The sequence below is a fragment of the Cygnus olor genome, chromosome 7 (genome assembly GCF_009769625.2).
Source record: "Cygnus olor isolate bCygOlo1 chromosome 7, bCygOlo1.pri.v2, whole genome shotgun sequence".
NCBI lineage: Eukaryota > Metazoa > Chordata > Aves > Anseriformes > Anatidae > Cygnus > Cygnus olor.
Genome location: NC_049175.1, coordinates 10,260,158 through 10,279,697, shown reverse-complemented (window position 1 = coordinate 10,279,697; position 19,540 = coordinate 10,260,158). Strand labels below are relative to the sequence as shown.

Genomic DNA, 19,540 nt, shown 5'->3' with positions numbered 1-19,540 from the left:
TGTAATACATTTTATTGAAATGGCTGGAATTAGGAAGCATTACTGAAAATGAACAATAAAAAAACATATTTCTGTGATGTTGCTTGTCTTTCTTAATTACAAACACAATTATGAATGTGTATCATATTCTGGAAATCCAGACTGCTGTACATACTGAACACTTAATTTGCAATGCAATATTTGTGGGGGAAAGCACAAAGGTTCTGACATATTTTAGTGAAATCTGCGTCAGTGATAAAGTGTAGCAGTTCTTAATTTGATAGCATTTAGAAATGTGGGATCACTGGGACAAAGACCACAAATATTGGGGTTTTATGGGGAGTTTATGTGTATTTTTCAGTGTCGGCATACACCACTGCCAAGATACATGAGGAACAGAAGGAGTGCAATGACACAGTCCTTCCAAGAATTGTGATGTTTTGTTGAAACAATTGGAAAGGGCTCAGAGGTCCTTCACAGACTCCACCAAAACTGACCCAAAACTTAGAGATACATTCTGAATAGACTTCATATAATTTTGATAAAGTGAATGGATGTGGCCCATAAAAACTTGCAGTAACTCGCCATGTTAGGAAAATTTTGTTTTGCCAGTCCTGGAAATCCCTGCTGCTGCTATCCTAAAAACTCCCTGTCATTGGATAGCCTCAACATCTGTTGTATGGAGAACTTTTTTCCAAAGTTCTCCATACAATTGATCAGCATCAAAAAGCTGGGATTTCTATCTCAACTTTGTGTCTTTGGATATTGCTTTCATCATATTAAATCCACCCTCAAGTATCAACAAATATGTTCCTATTCCTTTACTCCTATAAACTATAAGTATACTTAGATGCTTTCCTGTGGAACACTGACCCTCCAGGCTAATCCTCTCCTAGCCACCCCAGATGCCTTTTTTTCCTCCAGTATTTTTAAATCTCTCTGCCTCCAATTCTACATTCACTGGAAATCAGTTGCCACCATGCTTACTCTGGCTGCTGTTACAATCACTGAGCGTCAGCACTGTGATTTCAGACTAAAAGTTATTTTCTAGACCCAACAAGAGCAAAAGCTGTCCACTGTAGACAAAATGCAGATTGCAAAATCACAGTTCTTTCATAACACCACAATGCCATGAGTTTGATTGTGTAGCAGCTAAAAAAATCTAATGGTGGGACTACCCCAACTGAAAAATCAGGTGAAAAAGATGAACTGTTGAACAACTTTCAAAAACAAAAAGGATTTTTTTTTCTAGGTATATAACCAGTTCTGAAAGAGGAAAAAAATGCATTTCTTTCATCTCAGCAGGTTTTGTAAAGAAGAAAAGCTCTTAGCACTGACGCTAATGAAATCAAGGTCAAGTGAAAATCATGCATTTCCTTTGTTCTGTAGGTATGGAAAGGAGTAAGAGAACATAGGCTAGGTTCTCTTCCATTGCCAAAGGCATGCTGAAAGGGAATATGAAATCAAGTAGGTAGATCTAATGATGGTATCATTATTTCAATTGATATTTCCCATTCATACATAATCCATGTTAAGCAATTGATCAATATCACACTATTTTCAGATAATACTATATATTAAACTTCTGCTTAGTCAACCGTATCCAATGTGCTGGATCAAAAACTGTAATGACACAAAGTTTAAAGTGCTTAATGCCACCTGATTGCTGAAATAAGACCACATAGTATTTCCATTGTTGAACTGAGTCCTAGCTGGTTTAGTATCAATAATTTCATACGCTTGAGGGAGCAGTTTACAAAATAACAATGGTCTACTTTGCTGGCTTTCCACATGTTTCAATTTACAGACTACCCTATGGAGAAGCAGATCACCCTACTACAAATTTAAGCCCACTGACAATAGCTTACTACCTTTCATGAACCCTGAAGAAATAACTCACAGACTCTTCAGAGTCTGCAGACCACACACTGGAACCTGATCTGTTCCATTAGGGCAGCTCTTCTACACTTATGCACCTACCAACCAAGATCTAGAATTGGTATGAGTGTGTTATTCCTCATACAGATTGGAGGATGTGTAACAAAGATGTGTCTAACAATTTATATTAAGCACATATTGCACATGCTTCATCCTAGCAGCTGGTCCTGAACCCCCGAAGAGGAATTTTACCACTGACATCACTGAGAGCAGGATTTGGCCCATGTTTCTTAACACATAGTAATGCTGAAGATATATGTTGTTATATTACTGAATATTTTTTTATCTTGTCACACGTAGGCTGACTAAACTATGAGCTATTTATAGAGGCTAATTCACATTCTTACAGCATATGGACGTGCTTTTTGCCAGCTTTAGCATGAATACAGTTTATATTCATTAAAGCTGAGCTAGCTAATTAACCATAGAATTAGCGAATAGCTTTCTAGCAATAGTACCTCAAGGTTGCCAATAATTTCATCTGGGATTCCACCCACTGCAGACTTCTGATCTTCAACAGTGAAAGCAGCCACAGCACCTGCCTCAAGGGACTCTGCCTCTGGACAGGGTTCTTCCAGGTGACCTTCTTGATCAGATCCCTAGCAGCAACCAACCATAATAAGAAATACGTGAGTTAGAGCATCCTCTTGTTCTCTGCAGGACCCAACAGTGTCAGCCCAAAGACACCCAACAATCACAGAATCACAGAATCATCTAGGTTGGAAGAGACCTCCAAGATCACCTAGTCCAACCTCTGACCTAACACTAACAAGTCCTCCACTAAACCATATCACTGAGCTCTACATCTAAACGTCTCTTAAAGACCTCCAGGGATGGTGACTCAACCACTTCCCTGGGCAGCCCATTCCAATGCCTAACAACCCTTTCAGTAAAGAAGTCCTTCCTAATATCCAACCCAAACCTCCCCTGGTGCAACTTCAGCCCATTCCCCCTTGTCCTGTCACCAGGCATGTGGGAGAACAGACCAACCCCCACCTCGCTACAGCCTCCTTTAAGGTACCTGTAGAGAGCGATAAGGTCACCCCTGAGCCTCCTCTTCTCCAGGCTGAACAATCCCAGCTCCCTCAGCTGCTCCTCGTAAAACTTGTTCTCCAGACCCCTCACCACAATACACAAAGCCAGCATCTGAGAACTTTTGCTGACAGACTATCAGCATCACACCTTCACTGCCCAGGCCAGGCAGATGCTGAGGTTATGAAATTGCATGGGGCAAGAGCCCAGACATGCTGACTCAAATAAACTGCTGACTGGTTAATGCAATGAAAGCAACTTCATTCAAGCATTCGTGTTAGAAGTGAATGCATTCTGGAGAAAATAAACATCATTAGTGACTGGGCACCAATAGGACTAAATGAGGTAAGAGACTCATAGAAAAATAGCTAGGGGAAAAAAAGAAAAAAAAAAAAAAGGAATAAAACTCCATACCTTAGATTCCATCTCTGCAGCTATTGGCAATACTATCAATGATGCACAGCTCTCTGAAGGCATACCTTCTTCCAGTAAAGGAGGGAAGGGGGTAACTGCAGGTGGGGCAAGTTCAATCACATACTGGCAGTATATACATATATATGTAAGAAAAAAAAAAAGTAATTCAGGTTTAATTATTGCTCACAGGTTTAATGCTTTTTTTTTTTTTTAAAACAGAATTGAAATCCTTAGCAAACAGCAAAAACAATACTTTTTTTTTTTTGGTTACTATCCAGGTGCTCAGAACTGGAAAGCATACTGAAAATGATTATAGATCAGCTTTAATTTCTAGTTGCATCTCAAGGGATCCCATTTATAACACTTGGAAAGAACAGATGATTTTCATAATTTCATAACACTACAGCTTCTTACTCATACGGATAATTAAGTTTAGAAAACACAGTGCTTAGGTAACATGCTGTCTTCACAATGCAAATTTGTCACTTCTAAACAGGGATCTTGCTGCATTTTGGGATCAAATGACCCTGTTGACTTCTGGGGCATTCAATCACAGGAGTGAGCAGGAGTAAGACTGTTGTTACACTGCATAAAATAAGGCCCTAAGAAAAAGATTTAAAGATGTGACTTTACCTTAAGAATTAATCAATTTTTGTTGTTAGACCAACTTGCTCCCATTTCTTTTTCCTGTGATCATGGGAACTTCACTGGTATCCTGCTGGCATGTGAGCTGCTGCTCCAGGAATGTTTAGACCAGGAAATGGCGGTTTTGCGCCAGCACTAGCTGGAGATGCAGCACTTCATCCTCACTCAGGCTCTGTTGCAAGTGATGCAGAAGGCTGCCCTGAGTCCTCAAAAGGGCCAAGGTTTTTTGTTTTGTTGTGTTTTTCTGAAGGGGGGTGGTTTTTTTTTTTTTTTTTTTTTTTTTTTTTTTTTAAATCAGTGATATACCAAATAAGGTGACAAAAGTCAGTTTTGAACTAGCAAGGAACAGGGTATAATAATGATATGTTCTGGACCTCTACAAAAGGAAGTGCCCACTGAGAATACCAGGCAGATGTTCCTGTTCTGAGTCAGCTATTAAAAAACAGGGATTTGCTTGGATGGTGCAAGTCAACTGCATTAATTCAGAACAGGGTAATTGCAGCTCCCATAAATTAAATTTCCTCACACCTTGGAAAGCGCAGCTAGGTTGATATTTGGCTTACTTACACATACCTGCTACAATTAAACATGGTGAAAAACATGAAAGCTTCTGTAAATTTGCAAAAGTGATGACAAAAAAAAAAAGAACAGATAGGCCAATTCATTTTACTTTACTGCATTAAAAATCTCTTTTGTAGTCCTACAAGTATTTCAGAAGTTGTGTTTGGACTCTGTCATTATTTTCAAGATACCCTGTCACACGTGAGCTACCCATAAAAGGTAGATAGTATCATCTCAAGTTTATAAGAACCCAAAAGGCTGACAGAAAGATTTCCAGAATTTAAGTGAGGAGAAAAGCAGGTTTTATAGAGCCCAAGAAGCATTTCCAGTAACACTTGCGACTCAAATTTTGCAGCCCTCTGCTACTGTCTAAATATTGACAAATGAAATAGTCAGACGGTTTATTTTTCATCAGAATGTTGATCTAAATGCTATTCTTTCTAAACTACACCAGAAAATTTGTTTTCAAATTCTAATGCTTTTTAAAATCAGAGTCCTTTTGATTTAGCAAATATTTCAATTTTCTCTGATTTCTCACCCTGTATTTTCTCATTGAAAAATATTTGCTAAGTTGGATGAGAATTCACAAATAGTTTCTGCTTCTTTAAAATAGCTGCTTTTAGTTATTTAGTTAAGTATTCATTTGAAATAGTTTGTTTAGATCAAATCATTATTCCATTTATTCACTTTGGTTTCAATTTAAAAAAAATAAAAAATAATGTAAAAAAACCTAGATGGGGTTTTAAAATCAATTCCTAACTAATCAAATTTTTGTAGCTTGGATAAGATTTTCAGAGATTCTGTTTTAGAATAACATTTTTACTTCACTGCGTCCCTTTAAAGAGAGCTATTCTTTACTCATCTGTTCCATGTCTAATAATAACCCTTGGATCATTAAGAAATAACTAAATTACAGCAGAACTAGTCTCTTTAATGAGCTGTAACAGTCTCAACATTCAGCCAAAAGTTTTTTAAAAGTCTCTGAAACTGCAATGTAGAATATAAAATATTTTGTTTAGTAATAAGTTTGTAAGTTTGTGAGCAGTACTACATTTTAAAGCCAAAATATAGTGACCTAAAAATGCCATTCTGCATTGCTCCTTCCTATACATCATCTCCTTAACAAGTCCAGGGGAAAATTAGAACGAATGAATTGTGGTGAGAGCCTGAAGCCAACAAATGTATTTAAATGAATCCTTCTGATGCAATACTTTCCTTTAAAAAAAAAAAAACAATTAAGTCTTTGTATTTCCTTTGAACAAAACCCCATGTTTAATAGCACCAATGGCTCCGTAGTAAAATCTATTTAAAAACAGAGGAGACACAGTAAGTTTTATACAGTTACAGTTAGTTTTAAAAAATGTTGCTAGTTTCTGAAATCCGGGTAAATTTATGACAAATTACTTCCACTGACCTACATTAAAAAAAAAATCATACTTTAAAAAAAAAAATCCTGAGGATTTGTCATTATCTGAGCATTATTCACTATGACAAAGATGTATTACTTAAAGTGTCCTTTTGAATCAATGTAACTACCAAAACATGAGAAACAGTTTGGCAAGACGATAATGCCTTAAAATTAATTAGCAATATTTTCATGCACATTGAGATCCAATGGGTCCACAAGAACTCAAACATAAATAAAGGCAGTGGCATAAATACAGAGAACATATCAGTGTCAGCTGCAGATAAAGGTCTGAGAGAGACCAGAGGGAGCAGAAGTTAAATGCAATTTTCTTACTAATTCCGAGGTGCAGTGGGGTGCCAAAAGGCCCCTTGAACCCGGACAAGTTAGCGCAGGCTAGAGGCTGCTCCAGCGTTCAGCTGAGGATCATGTGGGAAGCATCATTTGGCATCACCTTTACTTTCCCACCCCAGTTGCATCAAGTCCCAGCAGTCACAGCTGAGGGCTGCAGCCAGTGTTGAAACATTGCTCTTAATTTCCAGCCACATGCCACAATTTTTTCCCAGAATTCTTTCTAGTATAAGTTTGCATAAAACCAGGTAAAGTATAAAAAGCGTCATGCTGTTCTGTACGTAAACCCACATGCTTTTCTTTTTGTTGAGAGCTAGCAAATTACGTTTTTACCAATGTAGGCAGAGCAAAGACAATAAAATAGTATACAGGAAAATTTCTAAAACAGAATAACGGCAGGAAAGAAGATTGGTAAAGTATTCTAATAAATGAGTTCCACAGATGTGGTAGTTATTATAAAATTAGCTTTGCATAACTTACCAATATAACATTACATTTTCCCCCAGATGTTATCTGTTACTTGAATTAATTTTGCTTAAGTTTCTATTATTGCAGATTTTATCCACACTGTATTTTATTATTTAAGTTTCTGTGGCATAAAACAAGCCCTGGCTGATAGCATTACATTTAATAATATATGTAAGAGGTTTCAGTATTATACAAATGGCTGCTGGGTATATCTTAATAGTCATAGCGCAGAACGTCTGCTCTCAAAATATTATGTAGATTAAAACCAGCTATTTACTTACACTTTAATTCAAGCCATTGGAAAGGTTTGCAGTATTTATGTACATGGTATGAAGGGAACCAATCTACTCAGGGAATAAATGTCAGAGTTTGAAAATTAGCAAAGCTGAGGTCAAGGTCAGTTTGGATTTGCTTACATACTTGCTGAAAATTAGAATTTACAGTGTATGCTTATTTATTTTTTAAATGAGAAAAGAGAAGGTGGTGGTGGTGTATTTGCTTCTTTGATGTAAGGCTTTTGTATCACAGAAACATTTTTAAGCCACCTTTTCAGCTTAATATTATCTGAAATTCTGTATTCCTGTCCACAGAGTCTTAACACAAATTCTCTGTAGCTAATCTTACCAAACATAGGAAAATCATAGAATATCCCGAGTTGGAAGGGACCCATAAGGATCATCAAGTCCAACTCCTGGCACCGCACAGGTCTACCCAAAAGTTTAGACCATGTGCCTAAGTGCACAGTCCAATCGCTTCTTAAATTCAGACAGGCTTGGTGCAGTGACTACTTCACTGGGGAGCCCGTTCCAGTGTGCAACCACCCTCTCGGTGAAGAAACTCTTCCTGATGTCCAGCCTAAACTTCCCCTGCCTCAGCTTAACACTGTTCCCGCGGGTCCAAAATAATTATTTATAAGGATTAGAAAAAATATCCCAAGTTCAGCATGGACCATTTCTAAAGCCTAGTAACATCTTTCAAAGCTTTTCAATGTCCTTCAGTGGGATATGGATTTGATTTTATATAATGACAGATGCATTTTTAAAAAAGTGTTGTGTGTTATTCTCCATATTTGTATCATCTGTGTAGTTTCTAACTGTATGCTATGGGGCTGGAGTCCTGCACAGACTTCTCTCTTACGTATGATCATATGTGAAATTTGTTATGAACCAAAATCTTTAATATAGGATTGACATTAGTTTGTCATTCATGCTAAGCATGTCCAGCTGCACACCTACTGACCTTCTGAGTTTCAGTTGCTGGAATAAAAGGCATTTACAAGCTGTGGTGTGTTAGGTGCCTATATTTCATGGGGTTGAGTTGGAATGAAAAACTAATGCGTGGAGATGTGCTGCCTCACCCTGATTCAAACCAGCTTTTTTTTTTTTTTTTCCCCTCCTTAGCCTACCAGCATATGCAAACACAACAAATCCACTTTACCTGCCTTCTAAAGCATCCCACCAGTGTTCTCACAGGTGAGGTTTCTGGGAGGCTGCTGATAGCTTTTCAAATGCATTTCCTATCCTGTTTTGCAGCAATGCCATGCACAAGATCCAGAGGACTGAAGGATGTTATGAGGCACTCAGAAACTTAATCCAGACACATGATCTGTACAGTGTGACTAAGATGACAGAGCTTGCTTCTGAACGCCTTCACTACACACATTTGTATTAATATTTTAAGTAGAAATAAGATCAATGAGGGATTAAACTTGGCCTCTTAAGTATGTTCCTCAGTTGACAATGATGTACATGGAAAGTCTGTGTGCATGTTCCTGGGCAACAGTCTTCAAACCACTATTCCTTAAATGAGACAAGAGTTCAGTAAGTCAAAGGTATGCTTTACGTTCTTTTTCCTGCATTTCAGAATTCAAGTTAATACATTTTAAAGACAGTTTTCCATATTTCTGAGCTGAGATGTGAATCAACTTTGCTGACAATACATCAGCAATTAATCTAGTCCAAAATAGCTATCTGAAGCAATTTGGTGCCTACATTGACAAAACAGGATCTACTCCTCCCCCCCAGGAAGCTGTAAATCAGTCAGTGACATCTGGCCTCAAGGACATCGGAGTCATCTGAAATGTGGTAATTTATATTAATGAACAGCAGTATTAATTTTTAAATAAAAAGAATTTGCTGCTGCCATTATGTTTACATACGGAATATTATTTATAGCTTGTGTTCCTCCTTTCCTACATTTTGCCCATAAATTATTGTAAGGAAATACACTGTCACAGTTATAAATATTTTTCCTCAGAGTTAAAGCTTTTACATATCCTCTTACTGTTTTCAGTAACTGTATGAGGGAAGCAACCAGGATTTTCTTGCTTCTCTAACAACTGCTGCCAATTTTAATGCTTGATTGAGCAGAAAAGGGTGCTTCTACAAAAACAACCAAAGCTCTCCTCTCTGGAGACACTTTAGTCCAGAACGCCCTTAATACCTAGATTCTGTAAGAATATCCTAACATCCCAGAAAAAATAAAATTCTGATTTTACTGGGCTGCAGTCATGTATTATCTACTTCTGCTTTTACCAATCTTCCAATTATTATTGACAATTCACGGATTATTTAGAAAGACAAAATAAGAGACATTAAAAAAAAAAAGGAAAAAGAAACAAAGAGAAAACAACACCAAAACACCCAGTTGGCTTTCACGCTGAGGGCACATCACTAAATAATTCAGCTTGGAATGGTCACTCTAAATTCACATTGTGTTTAGCATTGCCAAGTCTCCTAGAGTCATGGGATTACAAGAGAATCTCAGCTTTCATTTAAAAATAAATTTAGCATCTAGCTCTTATGGTTGCAGAGGAAAGATGGAAAACAAATCTTGAAAGCTCAAAAACTACACTGCAAGCAAAAGGAACCAAAGAACAATTATTTTTAAGCAAGTCTCATGATTTTTTTGAGGTCTTGCTCAATATTTTAAATTCTTGAGGTTAACAATACTTTTTTCAAAGCAATGCATACAGATTTTGAGAAGGTGTGAAGGATTTTTTTTAGTCCCTGAAAGTGCAATGTTAGTATGTCAGAACTCTTCAAAGTACTAGCCCCCTCCCTTCCTCTTCAAGGGCACTCAACAAGCAAACTGTAGCCAGCTCCCATTGTGGCTCTGCAGTTTCATTCAACAGAGATCTAAAGCCTTAAAAATAATAATAATAATAATAATAATAATAATAATAATAATAATAATAATAATAATCAAGAGCCTTTCCCACAGAAAACACCTAGCTGAATCTACAAATACTGGAAAAAATTAAGTTGTTTTTGTTTGTTTGCTTTGATTTTTTTTTTTCTAGCCATGTGATCACATGAGAAAACCCTAGAAGTACATTCTGTTGAACCTAATGCACAATAGGCAATCTAATATTTTGGTGGCATTCACTTTATCAGGCTTTACGTTTTCTTGTTGTGCATCTCTTCTTCCAAGTCATTTGATCAGGAAAGATCTGACAAGAATGCTGAAAATGTTATAATAAAAATATAAACGTATTTGGCCAGGTGTATTTTGGTATATCTTTCTGGAAGGAGGTCTTATACATTTTATAAAGACTTGCTGCAGTTTCAGAAAACAGATTTGCAACAGAGCATATGTCTTTGGCAACAAAATGGGTTAGAAGAATTAAAATGCTTAGAGGGATGGTATTCATCACACCTGCTTTAGGGGCTTTATCAACCCCCATAGTCAGCACTAAGAAGACTGCATCTCCTGGGGGAAAGTCAGAGCCACTAAGATAAATTAAGAACATAATAACTGCTTAATATACCTGCCCTGAACCACAGCAAGCACAGCCAGTTACCTCTCTCATCGGCAATACAGGGAATCCAGGAAAGCTGGGTTCCTCACTCGGGCATCCCTGTTTGCCTGGAGCTGGGCAATAAGAAATATTCCCTTTCCTGTTAAAAGGACATCTGTAGGAACTCAGTGGGGACCAACAGCACCACCCACTCCTCCTGCAGCCCTGAGCACATATGGCAAATTCAGACATCTGTTGGCCTTATCCTGGGCTGCTTTTTCCTGGTGTTACTCCCTCCATACAGCAACATCTCACCAACTATAACCGTTCCACAGTGCTTTAGGTCAGCCCCAAGAATGCCAAAACATGCTAATGGCGACATGCCTGTCTCCAGCATGTGTCTCTCTCTCTGGCACATCTCACGCTGTAACACGCTTGTTAGAGCAGGCGCATGTCTCGGGAGCTGTACTACCCCACTGGATTTACCTCGGTTCAGTAAGCACAGTTGTCAGGCTTTATCTAAATATGAGTACAACGTATATGAAAGACACAATGAAGATCACCATAAAACTAGGGGAAAAAAAATTAAAAGATACCTCTGAAACAAAAAGGGTTCAAGAAGCAATTGGGAGCTCCTGCTGAGAAAGCCTGACAGCAGAAGAATATTTTCTGTTGATAGTCATTTGTAGTCAATGTCTCAAGTTAGACAGAGGTCCCACCTCCTTCCTTTATCCATTGCCCCTCTTGTACAGACTTACGTTGCCATCCATTTCCTCTGAAAATGGCATTTTCTCCACACAAGACTGGACCTGGACAGGCCCCTCACACAACTGCCCCACGCCCTGCCCACCACCAAACAACAAAGAAGCCCACTCTCCGCAAACTCCTCGCAGACCTCAGGTGCATCAGCTGGGAATAGGCTTGTCTATATTGGTTCACCCTAAGCTCATGGCACAGAAAAAGCTGCTCTAACATTTAAAAAGTTGCATTAAAAAAAATTTACCTAAACAATATTGATTCTGAGCTAACGGGGAAAAAATTGCTCATATAATTTAAAAACGACAATATAGATTTTTTATTTTTTTAAAAAAAGCTATATTAGGAAACTTTTCAGGACATACGGACACATAAAATGTGGAGCTCATATTCTTTTTTATTAGACCTAAAACATAAAGTCTTTGCCTGAGTGTGTAAGTTTCTGTTAAAACAACAATTTGTCCTGTGGACTGTAAATTCAATTACTGTTTTTATTGGAATCACATTTTGCTTCGGAAACAATCATGCTGGAAAAAGAACCAGTAACTTAGGCATCTTAAAAACATCTCAAAACAGGCATGGCTGTGAGAACAATTCAGTAATGGTAATTCTTCCACTGCGAACTGCAATGTTTTTAAAATCCATTTCCATATTTTTAATTAACACCTAGTTCAAAAAAAAAAAAAACTTACTGTAGGTCATTTTAATCACAAATGGGAAAACAAATTTACTTTATCAGAAAATTGACTCAACACTATTTTAAGGACTTATTTTTCATGTTTTTATCATCCAAATTAAGTTATTAACATACATTTTCCAATTTAGGCATGCAGAAGTAAGCCAATTTTTCTCTCAAATTTCAGAGTTGCAGTTTTCAGTCACCTCTACGTGAAACTAGTCTGTTTTAACACCAGAATATTTGATCAGTACAAACACAAAAACACATCAAAGATATCTGTTAAAACTGCGTTTCTACCTAACTTGAATCTGAAGTATTCTAGCCATAGTCTTTTAGTCAAAACAAACCATTACTTCCTTATATAATACTTAATTGTCATACCCCATTGTAAACAGGCGCTCCTTATTCCTCTACATATTCATAAATCTGTTTATATTGGAACTCAGCTTATACACTGGGGTTAGTTTTAATTTTATCTTACAATACTGTCATTCATCTTAAATCAAAATGCAGCTGTGGTTAGGGGCGGGGTTAGTCTGCTCCACACAAGAGTTAAACAAAGCTTTGTTGCAGCATAGCTCAGCTTGGTAGGTGATTTGAAAACTAGTAAGTTTCCCCTTGGTTAACTGCCAAAGCCAACCACACCTTGGATGACGTGAGGTTGTTTTTGAGAAGGTAAATCTCCTTACAGGCTTTCTCCTCCCACCTTGACTTGGAAGGCTTCTGAGAATAAGAGTCATTTCCATTTCTGTTGGGGCATGAAATGGTTTCTGGGGAAAAAGCATATAAATCTCATTCTGCTTTGACTTGTTAGGAAACTCATAGCAAATCATATACTCAAATGCGGACATTTCAAAATTTGTTTAAACAAAGGATGAAAAGAAACAAGCAATGTTGCTCAATCATTTCTCCTGAAGAAAAAAAAAATGATACTACTCACTTATCCCTTATACACTAACTTAACTTCATCTTTTAGAAAATTTCCACGATCAAAATTAACAAAACCAACATAAATCTGAGATTTGTTCAAGAAGGATTTCCACAATTGTAGAGAATTTTAACACAAGCCAGGATTGCGAGCAAGTACTTAGAACTTTGAATTAACACTCCACTGAAGCTAAATTCTTGAGTCACCTATAGAGAATGTGGCATTTAAATGTTTTCCAACACTGTTTGTTGACCTATGTGGATTTCTAAGTAAATATTAGTCAAAGAATTTGTTATTGGCATACTCACATGCTACCTAACATTCATATCATTCCAACTACCAAATCTCAACATTTCTGTATCAGTTATATACCAAACACTCTGAAAAGTTTAAGGCTCACCCAAGCATTATTGAGCATCAAGGCAGAAGATACAACTATTAACACTACTGACTAGGAATACTGCCTACAGTTCCATAAGGGAAATTACACCAAGGGAAATAGTTACACCAATTATACTTTGCTAGTAATATAGTTAATTATGCCATGTTTAACACAGTAAAGAAGCTTGGATTTTTTTTTTTCCCCTGTAAATATTACTATGGTATTGAAAAAACAATGCACGAGTTTTCAAGAGGCCCCACAAGTGAATATGACGGGTACTACTTTGAATTGTACACTGGATGCTTTCTTCTCCTCCCTTATGTTTTGTCCTTCCAATAAAGTCTGTTCTACAAGAATAGGTGAAGAAACTGCGATTACAAATCTAAACACAGTTTGCCTGATGAGATAAAGACAATATCTGTGATGGTCAGTTTGCAATGGGGAAAAAGAAATGAAGCAATGATGTCAATGGGATTTATTTATTCCTTCTAGTGGTCATGTCAAAGATGGCACTCTAAAGACAGACCCTGTTCACCTCTTTATCTCCATTAGCCTGCTTCCCTCTGATAATCACTTGCTCAATCTAGATAAAGCACCACATATCCTGTGTCCTCCTGTCAAATCAGTCTTTATTTTGATTTTAATATTTGGCAGAATGTGAAGCAACTCTCACCACTGCCACTGGGTTTGTGGTCTTATGTCGGCTGGGAATATTTAACTATGACCCAAAATACAGTTTTTCTCCAGTTGACACAATCCACATATGTAACTGTAACTGCTATTTGTTGTTTAAGTTCAGAAGAGCTAGGGGAAAAAAAAAAAAAAAACACAAACGACTTTTAAAGGTGGATTCAATACCAAGACTCAATAAAAAGAGAGAAAACTCTACTTGCTAAATATAATAGACAAAATTTCTCTGAGTCCTCTGATTCTGCACACACTATCTCCATATTTATAGCACTGACTGGTTTAAGTGTTCTTTGCAGGTGTTCATTGTATCATTTATATACCCTAATAAATCATACTGGATGCACAGCTCCGTGTGGAAGAAATAGAGTTGGTAGGAGATATCTTTTAAAAACTTGGCCCTAAAACCACAGACAGGTCCCTTCTACTTGACAACAACTAGCTCCACAGATGTATTTGTTTCAATAGTAAATTAGTCTCAAAGCAACATCCTCCATCAGACAAAGACCCTATGGTGCTGTTAGAACACAAGCAATAGCCAATTTGAACCATTTAACCAGATTTTTTACAGCCCTAAAATTATTAAAATTGTGCATTTAAAATAATTAGATTTCAACCAGTGTTTTACTAGTTCTCTCCCCACCTTCTCTGATTTTAATTTTCTCACTTGTCAGTATCTCCTGGCAGTGAGAACAAGAAAGACCTCAAACCTTTGCTGATTGCTTTCCACACAATCTGATTTCTATAAATTAGAAGTTGCTGATGGGGAAGCAGACAGCAGTACCCTTTGATCAAGATACACATCTTGATCTCTTTTATCATTTTTTTTAGAAAAACAATAATATTACAACAAAAAAAAATCATCATACAAGCTTTTCGATCAAAGTGTGTCACTGTCTGCTTCCCAGTCAACATACTGCCAGTGAATTGGCAAGGTGCCCAGGAAGAGCAGGCAGCAGCTGGTGGATTTGATTACCATCTGTATATCCACTAATGTATAACATATTATGTCTCCACCTAGTGGGCAACTGTACTTGACAGAAAATTTGAAAATGGGTTGGAGCCTACTACCATGGAGGACAGAAGGAGCTCTGCTAGGCTTCCCACCAGCAGAACTAGGCTCTAAGGCTGTATAGTGTTGGAAATTATCTAAAACAAGAAACTCTCTGTTGGTTCCATCACTGGGCTGGTACTTGCCCTTGAAATCATATTTTCTCCAGAAACATTCATAGAATATCAACCTCTGTGTTCTCCCAACAAACCACCAGATCCTTCTTACACTCCACAGCACCCTAGAGGTCTTTCTGGGCAAATTTTGAAAAAGAGAGAACAGGAAAAGGAAGGTAAAAGCAAGGATGTCATTAACGTCCAGAGCTCGGGAAATAAATAACAAGGAATAAGATAAAAATGCCAAGACAGTGTCTTACTTTAAGAAGAATTAAACTACAGAATATTAAAGCATTACCCTAGCTACTTGATAGCCTACTGCATGCCCAACACTACATGAACTTTCTCATATAGTTTCAGATAACATCCTTGACTTGCAAACCAGACTGGATAGCAACAGGGGTAACAAAAGGTAGGCAAATCTGTTTTTCAGATAAATGCCACAAAAATCAACCTTGCACCACAGATTTCAGAATCCATGTGACCATTCAAATAAAGGTGAAACTGAGGCACAAGACAGTGCTGTGACAGCTCCCATGTGATGAACAGAGGACTAGAACAAGTAGTTATTAAAAGACTAATTCTACCATTTTCATTATACCACCCGCCCTTTCATTGATTACCATCCTTTTTGACAACAATCCAGGTAGCAATGTACTGACTGGGCATATTTATGCACAGCCATCTAGCACAAAAATTGCATCCTAATGAAGAACTATCAGTAGAGCAAAATGAAATAAAAAACAACAAGATCATACTATTGATTTTTTCCGTCCACATATGGGCTAAACCTAAATTCCCTTAGCTGGAGAAATCTTTTGAGATAACTCTCCACCACAGCATGATTACATTTCATTTAATGACTTTCTCTGGGTGCATGATAGGTCCTAAAATAGCTCTTCTTTTTCTGAATATCTTTTAATAAAAGTTGTGTGTTGTTTTTTTTAAGATGCATTTTGATTTGACACACCTAAACTGGTTACAGTAAAGCATTTTCTACTTTTATCACATTCTCTATTGCGTTAAAAGTGAGTTTATTATTCTATAAACAATTCATTCAAAGGAACTTCAGTTTAACAGTGCCTAATAGACACAATCACTTAAGGTATCATGCTGGCAAATTTCAGCTTTAAATCAGAAGCCTACCTGTTTTCATACAAAAAAAAATCTTATCAGAAAAAAAAGCACCATTTTGTGAGAAACTCAGGCATGAACGCTTAAAAATGAAGTCAATACATGCCAACAACTTTTGTGCTAATTTATTACATTGCTTGTTTGTGCAGGAAGGGGATGAGATTTGTTTCAATCTATTTTAATTCCCTTTATTTCAACAAAAACTACAAGAATTAGAAATGAATGTTGTTGCCTCAACAATTTGCTGTGATAGAAGCTTTATTTTTCAGGTCAGCACTCTCAATTTTTGATTGCTAAATGGGAGTGCAACAATGGCAAAAAAAAAGGCGGCTCTGAAATGCTAGGAAATAGAAACTGCTGACTACCTGGTGAAAGAATAATGATTTATAATATATGAATAGGGGCAATAATTGGATAGCAGGCTGTACTCAAAAAAGCCTTAATTCACAGATCTGACATCAGAAAGTCATAATCCATCGATCTAGCATCAGAATGATGGATTATGACTTTTTAAGAACATGTAGGCATATCAGCTTCATGAGCATTCCGAGAATTGTAGTCCAAATTGTTTTACTGAGGTCATTTGAACAATTTCAGTTCTTTCCAATAAAGCTGATACATTAATATTTTGAAATTTTGAAGTTTTGTTGGATCCATTTTTTTCTTTCAAACACTAAAAATCCTCCAGCCAAATATTGTAGCTTACCATTAACTTGCAACAGAGGAGTATTTTCAAAATTACTTCAAGCCCTGTGTCATTTAATTATAGAAATGAAAACAATTTCAAAAACCTAATTGTTTTCTACATCAAAAGTGTTTTAGATTCAAATTTGGAGGAGAAAAACTCAAGGTGCAAAGTAAGGAATTAATTACGATGACTTATTTCAGAAAGAGCAGACATATACTATGTATATTTCCCCCTGGACTACTGCAAAAATGTATTATTTTTGACCTCTGATTCCTTCCTTTTTTTGACCCTGAGTATCTCTTAAACTGTTATTGCCAAAGAAAGTTATGATATGAATTTAGGAGGAGTCTTTCATGAAAAGAAAGAATATTTTTGAAATGTGTGAATATCAAGAGCTTGCGATGTATTTTTTATAAATAAGCTTTTACCATATTAACTCAAAAAGGCTTGTAAGCCTGTTCAATGAAATACTTTGAACTCCACTTTTTTTCACAGAAACAAACATGCGCTAAGGTTACTGAAACAAAAATTCAGGCAAGTTCCAGAACTCCTTTCACTGAGTTTCATCTACTTATTTATAACATAATTTCATTCATAAAATTCTATTACCAAATCTTGTGGCACTTCCCAATTAGAATTCAGTGAAACCACCTACAAATTAGCTACTACTACATTAGACTAATTCAGTGGCTCAGACAGGTAAGAGTACTTCAAAAATGCTTTCTACTCCAGTAGAAACAAGTGTTGAGAATAAAAAGAAAAGCCCACGTTAAAAATAAAACATGACTATTTTCAATGTATACATATATTAAAACCATTAAAAAAACTGACTAAAACCTCTTCTAAAGGTATAAAAGCTTTAAGTAACAAAAGCTTTAAGTAAAAAGCTTTTAAGTAACAAGCTTTAAGAAACAAGGCTAAAGGGCAAAAGAAACAAACCAACCCAAAACAGGGTTGCTTATCTCTGTATGTTATTCACAAACCCCTTTGCATCTCCCCCTTGTTGAGAAGTAGTTTTTTTTTTTTTTTCCCCTCTTTCTCCTTTCTCATTGGTAAAATGATTTTAGGAGAGCTTATTAATAAAATAACTTCTCATGTAATGCTGTAAAATGCATATATTTTGGCCTTTTTCTATGTTCATAACTAAAGCCACTATGGAAAGGACAAGGAGTCACAGGGCTCTTTTATAATGGTTGAAATAATTTATTTCACTAAAATCCACATACATTGAATAAAGTCATCCCGGGTCCAATCTCAGCCCAGACTCCAAACTAAACAAACAAACAACAACAACAGGACCAAAGGAAGAGAAAAGGCAGCTGTGGAACAGTACCCTTTAAAATCTCAATTGTTGACAGAACAAAAGTGAAAAATAATTCACTTTTTGCAATGCAGAAGTAACTTCATTTTGACAAGTAAATATGAAATGGCTAATAAAAATCACTGCCATGTTACACACATTCCTTCTTTTACTCATGCCTAATCTCCTTAGAGGTTTCATGTAAAGGGATCACATTACTGAAAAGCAACCACTTCTTTAAAAGAAGCCTTAAAGAACAATAACTCCATACAACTGATCAAACGAGAGGGTACCTCATTTGATTAAATTTACTGAGGAATTAACATTGGCAGGCTGTAATTACTCACTTGGAAGGTAGTCAGGAGGACACCATGCCTCACGGTTTTCTGTTTTGTGATTTTTATGCTTGAGGTAATGATATGTGATCAGGATATCAATTTTACATCTTCTTTCAAAGAGCCTCTTGTGCAGTGCCCTAGCAGCATCAAACCAGGTTCATTGGTTACTCCATCAAACCATTTTTGACCTGAATTTTCCTTGGATCCTTCCCAACCCAGTATTAACCTAGCTCAACTCAATTAAGCTTATGAAATCAAATAAGACCAAGTAGGGCGGCTATAACCTTTCTGACTTTTCCAGACCAAAGAATAAATACAGTCCACAAGAGCTTCCATAGGGGAAGATGGCAGCCTGGTGAATTGGACTTCTCCCAATTCCTTCTCTCTTTTTGGACCTCTGTATTAGTCCTACACCTCTTTTCATGTTATTAAAACAGTTGTATCCTTTCCTTGTCTTAACTGACAAACTCATTTCATGTATATTATGAAGCAGCAGTCAGATGCTAACTTTCTGTCTTTAATGATGTGTGCTTGAACCAATGACCTTGAATTGAAAGGCTCTGTAGATCTTTAGCATTCCTTTAATACTCCAGGCCCCTTATTTGTCTAGTTTATAAGCAAAACCTGTGTGCAAAAGGAATGCTTACTCACAATTACTATTATGATTGTTCTGCTGTGGCAATACATTGCCCTGAAAAAAAAAATGAATTATAAAGTGCATGGGTTAGTAAAATTTAAATCAAGCAAATGTTTAATATTAAGCCATTTCATCTATTTCCAAAGTTCGGCAAATTTATTACAACGCATTGAAATTGCACTTCAAGCCCTAAGGCTTGCAGTGTTGGAGCCTGCCTGATTAATGTAATTAAAGGAACAGCATAACTCAAAATTTATTAAAAATTAAATATATGTGGCCTTATTGTTTACTTCCAACTGATAGTATGATTTC

At 36.6% G+C, this 19,540-nt stretch overlaps 1 protein-coding gene across 2 annotated transcripts in view; it reads right to left on the bottom strand.

The window, feature by feature from the left end:
* CABCOCO1 (ciliary associated calcium binding coiled-coil 1) overlaps positions 1 to 19,540 on the bottom strand; it is a 101,127-nt gene that overhangs the window by 40,542 nt on the left and 41,045 nt on the right. For both annotated transcript variants that reach the window (XM_040563782.1, XM_040563783.1), the window contains 2 exons: positions 3,364 to 3,486; positions 2,376 to 2,516 (listed from right to left, as the gene is read on the bottom strand). In XM_040563782.1, the coding sequence (XP_040419716.1) occupies positions 2,376 to 2,516; positions 3,364 to 3,486 (264 nt within the window). The remainder of the gene's footprint in view (positions 1 to 2,375; positions 2,517 to 3,363; positions 3,487 to 19,540) is intronic.